The 7581-nt window shown below is 45.6% G+C and overlaps 1 protein-coding gene across 3 annotated transcripts in view; it reads right to left on the bottom strand.

The window, feature by feature from the left end:
• Reep1 (receptor accessory protein 1) overlaps positions 1–7581 on the bottom strand; it is a 103239-nt gene that overhangs the window by 25000 nt on the left and 70658 nt on the right. For all 3 annotated transcript variants that reach the window (XM_029479011.1, XM_029479012.1, XM_029479013.1), the window contains exon 5: positions 4521–4634. In XM_029479011.1, the coding sequence (XP_029334871.1) occupies positions 4521–4634 (114 nt within the window). The remainder of the gene's footprint in view (positions 1–4520; positions 4635–7581) is intronic.

Below are 7581 nucleotides of genomic sequence, written 5' to 3'. Positions count from 1 at the left end.
TTTTCTTTTTTTCCTCTTCTCTTCTCTTCTCTTCTCTTCTCTTCTCTTCTCTTCTCTTCTCTTCTCTTCTCTTCTCTTCTCTTCTCTTCTCTTCTCTCCTTTCTACCTTTCTTCTCTTTCTTTTTCTTGACAAGGTTTCTCCTTGTAGCTCTGGCTGTCCTGAAACTCACTCTGTATACCAGGTTAACCTTGAACTCAGGGATCCGCCTGCCTCTATCTTCTGAGTGCTGGGATTAAAGGCATGCATTTTTCAAGTTAAGCAATGAGTTAAAAGAAAAGTTGGCTTAGAAAGCCTAAGAAGGGACAGGGCCTGGTGTAAGAGCCAGGTTTCAAAGGCACTGAGGTGGCAGGGGTCCGAGTGGTGGTATAACTTTTGCTCAGCTCTTTCTCACGGGGGCCCTCTTGAATGTGAGGATGGGCTCTTCTGGACAAGAATTTCAAGAGTCTTGTTTTTGAAAAAGAGAAATTACCAATTCGAGTCTTTAAAAGAGTTGGGCTTGTCTTCCTCCTGTGAGGAATCCTGAAGCCAGCAAAGCCACCAAGGCACTTATAGAAGATACATCATTTGCTGGGAACAGAGCCTTGGAGAAAATGGCTTGGACAGGGGTAAACTCCCTGGGAAGAAAGTTCCCATGGCTGAATTTTTTGTTTTAGTTTTTCTAGTTTCAAGATAAAAAAAAATAATAGCACTAACAAGAAATTATGTTTTCATAATGACATAGTTTAGAAGTTGAAGACATTTTTCATTTCTTTATTTTTTATGTATGTATGTACGTGTGTGCGTGTGTGTGTGTGTGTGTGTGTGTGTGTGTGTGCGCGCGCGCGCGCGTGTGCACATGCACACACGCACATGCTCATGTAGAGGTCAGAGGTCAACTTTTAAAAAATGTATTTATTCATGTGTTTTATGTATGAGTGCTCTGTCTTTATGCACACTTAGAAGAGAAAATCAGAGCCCATTAGAGAAGGTCGTGAGCCACTACACACTTGCTGGGAATTGACCTCAGGACTCTGGAAGAATAGTCAAGTGCAAGCGCTCTTAACTACTGCACCACCTCTCCAATCCGAGAGGACAACTTCCCAACAGTTGGTTCTTTCTTTTGGCTATGTGGGTTCTGGGATCAAACTCAGGTCATCATAAGCTCAGCAGCAGAAGCCACTGAGGCATCTTACTGGACTGAGCTCATGAAGATTTCCCTGCTTCATGAAGATAAAAACATTCTCCACAGGCATTCATTTTATTAGGGAAGATGCTCACAACTCAATATTATTTTTATTTTAAAACTGTTACTTGTATGGATGATTTGCCTACACGTGTGTCTGTGTACCACACGTGTACAGGGCCCTTGAGGCCAGAAGAGGGTGCTGTATCCCTTGGGACTGGAGTAACAGACACTTCTAAGCTGTTGTATGCGTGCTGGGAACTGAATCTGGGTCCTCTGGAAGAGGTGCTCTTAACCACTGAGCCATAATGTGGTTTTTCACTCTTCCATTGATATTTCTGTAGCATCCAGGGAGCCATGGGAAGATGGACCAAAGAGCTCTAGAAGGAAAGAGGACAGGTTCCTCTGGCACAGAGCTTGGCAGAAGAATTGGCAGTCCCACTGTGGCACAGACTCATGTTGTACACACCTCTAAACAAACACACGCACACTCATGCCACAAACACACACACACACACATACACAAGCACACATACAGGTCTTCTCATCTTCAAGGTTAATGTTCTAAGGTGTTATGTTTGCATCACAGGAAAAATACAGGAAAAAGCTGTTTTAACCTCAGTCACCCATGTTTTCTATTCTGGATGGGACTTCAGGCAGTGACCTATACAAAGGTGCACATTTCAAATCACCTGGGGAAGTCATTAAGAACAGAGACCCACAGGCCCGCTCCGCTGCCTGAGGTTCGGATTCAGCAGAACTAAAACGCAAAACTCAAAGCCGCCAAGGTGGTTCAGGCTTGAAAGCCAGATTTCATGACCCACTGGTGAGTCAGCCTCTGAGACTGCTGGGTGTTGTCTGTGGTTGCTATGGAAACCATGCTGCAGCCCTGGGCCTGACTGGATTTTTAGGCTTTATTATTATTATTTTTTAAAGCACATATTGTTTCAAAAAATAGAGGACGTTATTTTTGGTGGAGAAGATGTGTTCTCTCTTCCTAGACATTTATATTTAGTAAGGAAAAGCAAGGCTCCCACAAAGCAGAAAAATCTCATTTGAAAGCATTAGACAGAAAGTGAAAGTCCTTTCCCACATAAGCTAAAGGAACTGACAAGAAACTATTTCCTGAGGCAAGGTCTAGGCCATCAGGAGCATCCTCCGGGTTTTAGCTGAGGCTAGACGCCTCGCTGGAGGAGTCCTGGGCTCACAGCCATCTTGGTAGCGGAGTGAGGGGATGAGCAGCCAGGAAGGCACCGAGGCTCTGGAGTCCCCAGCTCGAGGCCAACCTGGAAGAGAGGGAGCCTCTGGAAGTTACTGCGGCCTCGGGGTCGAGGACCTGGGTGGCCTGTGTTGGCAAACAGCACATGTCCTCTGACTGCAGGGAGACTAAGCGGTGGCCTCGAGCATCAGGCCACGGCAGAGAAGATGCAGTAGAGAGAGGGACCAAGAGATGGATTCTGTCACTCTGTTGCAGGGTTGGTTTGATGACTTTAGGGTTTGGTGGACTGTTCTCTTTTCTTTTGTTTAAAAATTCCAAGCCAAGAGGCTTGCATCACAAATGGAAGGTTCCCAGGATCCACTGCTATTTGCAAACCCTGATAGATTTCAGGTCCCCAGGCAGAGTTCCCTTCCAAAGATGCTATCTGGGATTGATCACCATGACTATTCCCTATTACCCCAAGGTGGCCAGGGGGCCTATGTGTAATGGAGTCCCACAGCTCGTGCAACAGGAGGAGCTGTGCCTTGACTTAACCAGAATCCTTCCTTCTGTTTCTCCTCCCCTTCCCAGGCCTCTGTAGCACTCCTCCACTTCAACAAAAGGGACTTTAAAAACGAAAAAAAAAAATATTGTTTGAGATGGCTTCTCACTATGTACCCCCCCCCCCACACACACACACCTCACTGGCCTGGAACTTGATATGTAAACCAACCTGGCTGGCCTTGAACTCAAAGTGATCCACCTGCCTCTGCCTCCTGAGTGCTGGGATTAAAGGCACCAGTAATGGCAGAAGGTACTGCCAAGCACTCAGCTCCTGTGCTCTCTCCAGCAAACGCTCTCATCATGCCTTTCTTTATTTCCTGGCACAGGGAAGCCATCTTGGATCCCCGCTGGTCCTCAGCATCCTGCATCCTGCCAACCTTTTCACAACACAGGAACACCGAGGTCTGTGTCCATCAGCCTGTCCCACAACCACCCACGGCTCTGTCACATCTGACCCCAGGATAACCCTTCAGGACTTATCTCTTCTCCTTTGCTCTGCTAGAGTACCTCTCAGCCAGTGGGTTTTCCAAACAGTGATGTAACTGCTGGCTGACACCTCCAGCCTGTGTCTGCATCCCAGGGAAGGGAACACTAGGGAGATCTGATGAATTTACTCTAAGAGAAGATGTCTGACTATTTCAGTTGTTCAGGTCCACGGGCATAGCAATCCACACAATGATAAAGTCTCATGTGAGAAGAAACCAGGAAGGGACATAAGAGAACTTTTACCCCCCCCCCCAGAGGCCGGATGAAAATGAGAAAGAAATAATGACTGCATCACAATTGTCCACTGGCCCTGTTTTTTTAATCTCCTCCACTTTATTATGCCTGTTATACACACATATCATCATCATCGTCATCACCATTATCATCATCATCATCACCACCACCATTCCACTCACTCTAAGACCCTGCATCCCTTCTCAGGATGTGATGGACCACGTGAACAGGGACGATCTCTCTCTACCTGTCCACTTTGAGTTTAGATGATTCTACTGGTGCACCCTGGGAAACAGATAAAGACGTCTTTTCCCTCCCCCTTTCCTATTTTCTTCACTCACACCTCAGTTTCAGGCAGATTAGAATGCCCCCCCAAGATTAATTTTATTTTTAATTATGTGCATGTCTGTGTGAGGATCTGTGCACATGAGTGTGGGTACTCACTGAGGCCTAGAGAAGGCCTCAGTCCCCTCTTGGAGCTGGAGATACAGGCAGTTGTGAGCTACCTGACTGTGGTGGGGACCAAATGAGTCTTCTGCAAGAGCAGCATGTGCTCCTAACTGCTGAACCATCTCTCCAGCCCAGGTTAAAGGGTTTTAACCTGTGATCCACAAGGAGTTTCAAGGGCTCTGGGAAAGTCCTGCTATCACACATGTATGAGTGTATATACATTTGCATATATATAAAGGAGAATGCCCTGGAGGAAAAAGTCACCATCTTCCTCCACCATACCATTAAAGGGACTTTCAATATATTAAGAGTTGCCAGTGGGCCTTTATCCTATCCTGTGCAATCTACATAAGTGACAGCCAGAGGCAACTAGGGGGACTGAGATGTTCACCAGCCATGGTAGCCAGGACCCTGTGGTACTATACCTTGGAGGCAGCCATCACAGCTGCTGTGGCTGCCACATTCAAGCCCCGCTTCCCAAAGTGCACAAGGGCGTCATAGCTTCGATCTTTTGCTTGGACCAGGCAGTCATCGATTTCCTGTCGGAGAAGAAGCAGAGGCACACTGAGTTGGCAAGTTCAAATACTTCTCTTCTCCTCCTCTCTTCCCAAGCACTGGGCTTGGCAGCTTGCCTGGTAGGTGACTCTCACTGGCCTGAAACACCACAGACATTTTGAATATATGTTCATAGATAGGAGGGTGGAGGAAGATGGGTTAGCTATTGCCAAGTGCAAAGGGGAATTCCGAATAAGTAAGCACCCAATAATAACTCGCTGACCTAAGTCCTGGGTTATCTCTAAAGGTCCTCTAAGTCCTGGGGATGCAGACAATCCTGCTTTTCCCCGAGAAGCTGCTCCACAAGACAGACAGCATCCAGCATGCTGGGATACCGAGAGCAAAGCTTCAAGCTCTGACCTCAGCTAACCGGTGGCAAAACTTGGGGGTTTATTTTGTTTGGGTTTGTTCTATTTTTAAGATTTATATTATGTGTAACAGTGTTTTGTCTGCATGTATGTAGGTGCACCATGTGCATGCAGTGCCTGTGGATGTCCAAGAGGGAGTCTGATTCCCTGAACTATAGTTACAGTTGGTTATGAGTGCTAGAAACAGAACCTAGGTCCTCTGGAAGAGCAGCCAGTGATCTTAACTGCTGAGCCATCTTGTTGTGAGTTGTCCTGATGCTGTTTGTATTCTGATGTTAATTCTGCAGGTGATCTCATGTGAACCTTGTCCCCATTTTAAGTAGTTAATAAAGGCTAGAGCCTGTGATTGGGCAGTAGAGGGGGAAGGTGGGACTGTGAGAGTGGGAAGGGAAGGAGGAGGGCAGAAGAGGAGGAAGCCATGATAGAGCAGAACCAGGTAGCCAGGAGAAACCACAAGTGGCAAGGAGTCTTATAGCTGGGGAATAAGTTAGTATGTTATATCTGCCCAATCTAGGTTTATGACTTATAATTATAATAACTGGATATATAATTATATATCCAGTATATATATATTTATATATACTGGATATATTTATTATATATATATATATATATATACTGGATATAATTATAATAACATGTTTTTTATATGGGCTTATTGGGGTTAGAAATTCCAGCAATACATCTCTCCAGACCCTCTTAACAGTTTTCTCTTCTAGAAACAGACAGTAGTGATGGCATTTCACTTGCTATGCATGGCAAGAGTTAACAAGGTGAGCACCTTGGCTACCACACACGACAGCCTCCATCATCTTCATCTTCAAGACAGATGATGGAAACCTTGCAATTTTCTCATTCTGGTATTCTGAGATACTGTCCCATGTGAGCAATGATAGGAGGAATTGGGTACAGAAAGAAACAGGCATTATTTTGGTGGAGAAGGGACATAAGTTTAACAGATGCTGAAATAAAGGAAATTAAAGTCTTCCAGTGTAGCAATGTGGGAAACAGCACCGAGGTCTCCTGACCAAAGTGAGGTGCAATACTGCAAATTCAGCTTGGGTCTGGATCAACTCTACTGTGTTCTGTTTACTTCTTTGTTTTACACCTTTCATTGTCCTGAGAAGGTGGGTGTATGGTAGTCACAGTGGTTTGTTTTACAGTTCAGTAAGACATGTGGCCTCAGTCTTGTTTGAAGCTCTGCTCCATAATGAGTTTCCTTTGCTTTGAGGTCTGGGGTTGGGGGGTGGTGGTTAGGGGGCTCAGGCAGCCCCAGCTGCTATCCCTCTTCACAGCCTCCCCAGGAGGGCCCAGGCTCTGTGATCCAGCAGACTAAGGAGTGATTCTTGGCAGCTCTTAAGAGACACCACTTTTCCTCCAGTGGACAGGATACAGCTTCAAGGAAGACAACATTTGGGGAGAAGGAGACGAGCAAGTGAAGAGGTATTTAGATCTCTAGCCCCATCTTTCTGAGATGGGGAGGGGGCAGCTGTGGGCTTGGTTCCAAAGGTGCTGTTGAGGGCTGGCCAGAAGTCCAAAGCATTGAACTTCAGAAAGTGCAGACACTAGTGTATCAGCAGGAGCTAACTCTGTTTGTTCATTTCTTGGTGCTGTGAGAGATTCCTGACAAACTCAGGCAAGAGTGTTTTTCCCCTTTGGTGGTTTGAGATGGTGTAGTCCACCATGGTGGGCAAGATACATTGGTGGGAGCTGCTCAAAGTCATAGTGGTAGGAACATGTGGCCACTGTTTCTTATATGGCACAACCAGGAAATAGAGGTCTCAGTGTATGAGGACCAGAGGCAAATATAAACTTGAATTCCTGCCCCACAACCCACATTTGCTCCTTAGGCCCCATGTTTAAAAGATTTCACAGCCTCCCAACACAGCACTACAAACTCTTCAAACCCAAGAGACTGGAGGCAGGGGAGTTCATATTCAAAACATAACAGGTACCTATTTTATTTTAAAGAATTCTACTACATAATTAGGTTAGAAAAATAATGCAATTAATGAAGTATATACTGTTAGGAGCGTTTAGCCCGGTAATCCCACTCTCGGGAATTCATTAAGACAAAAGAAGGAACTGAAGGATCTGAATGCGTGGTAGTGCTCAGGGCAGAATTGCCTGTAACAAGAACAACATTGGAACAATCTCAGTATTTAAGTGGAAGAAAACAGTTCTGTCACTGTGAGTCACTAGGCCATGATTCATTCCTATTCGTTTACGTGTGCTGTATGCTCGTGTCTGTGGGGTGTGTATGCACTCATGTATGCACATTGCGTGTCTCCTCTACTGCTCTCTACTAAAACAAATATTTTAAATTTACAGTTATTTAGGTGTGTGTATACAGCCATGAGGCATGAATATTACATGCAAGAGTCAGTTCTCTTTCTCTCCCATGTGGGTTCTAGGGCTCAAACTCAGGTTGTCAGGTTTGGTGGCAAGCATATGTATCCTGTGCACCATTTAGCTGGTCTTCTACCTTAGCTTTTGAGGCAAGGTCTCTCATTGAACCTGGAGCTCACCATGTTGACTAGCCTAGCCAACACTGAGCCCCTGG

This window comes from Mus caroli, chromosome 6 (genome assembly GCF_900094665.2).
Source record: "Mus caroli chromosome 6, CAROLI_EIJ_v1.1, whole genome shotgun sequence".
NCBI lineage: Eukaryota > Metazoa > Chordata > Mammalia > Rodentia > Muridae > Mus > Mus caroli.
This window is presented reverse-complemented; position numbering and strand designations above follow the sequence as displayed.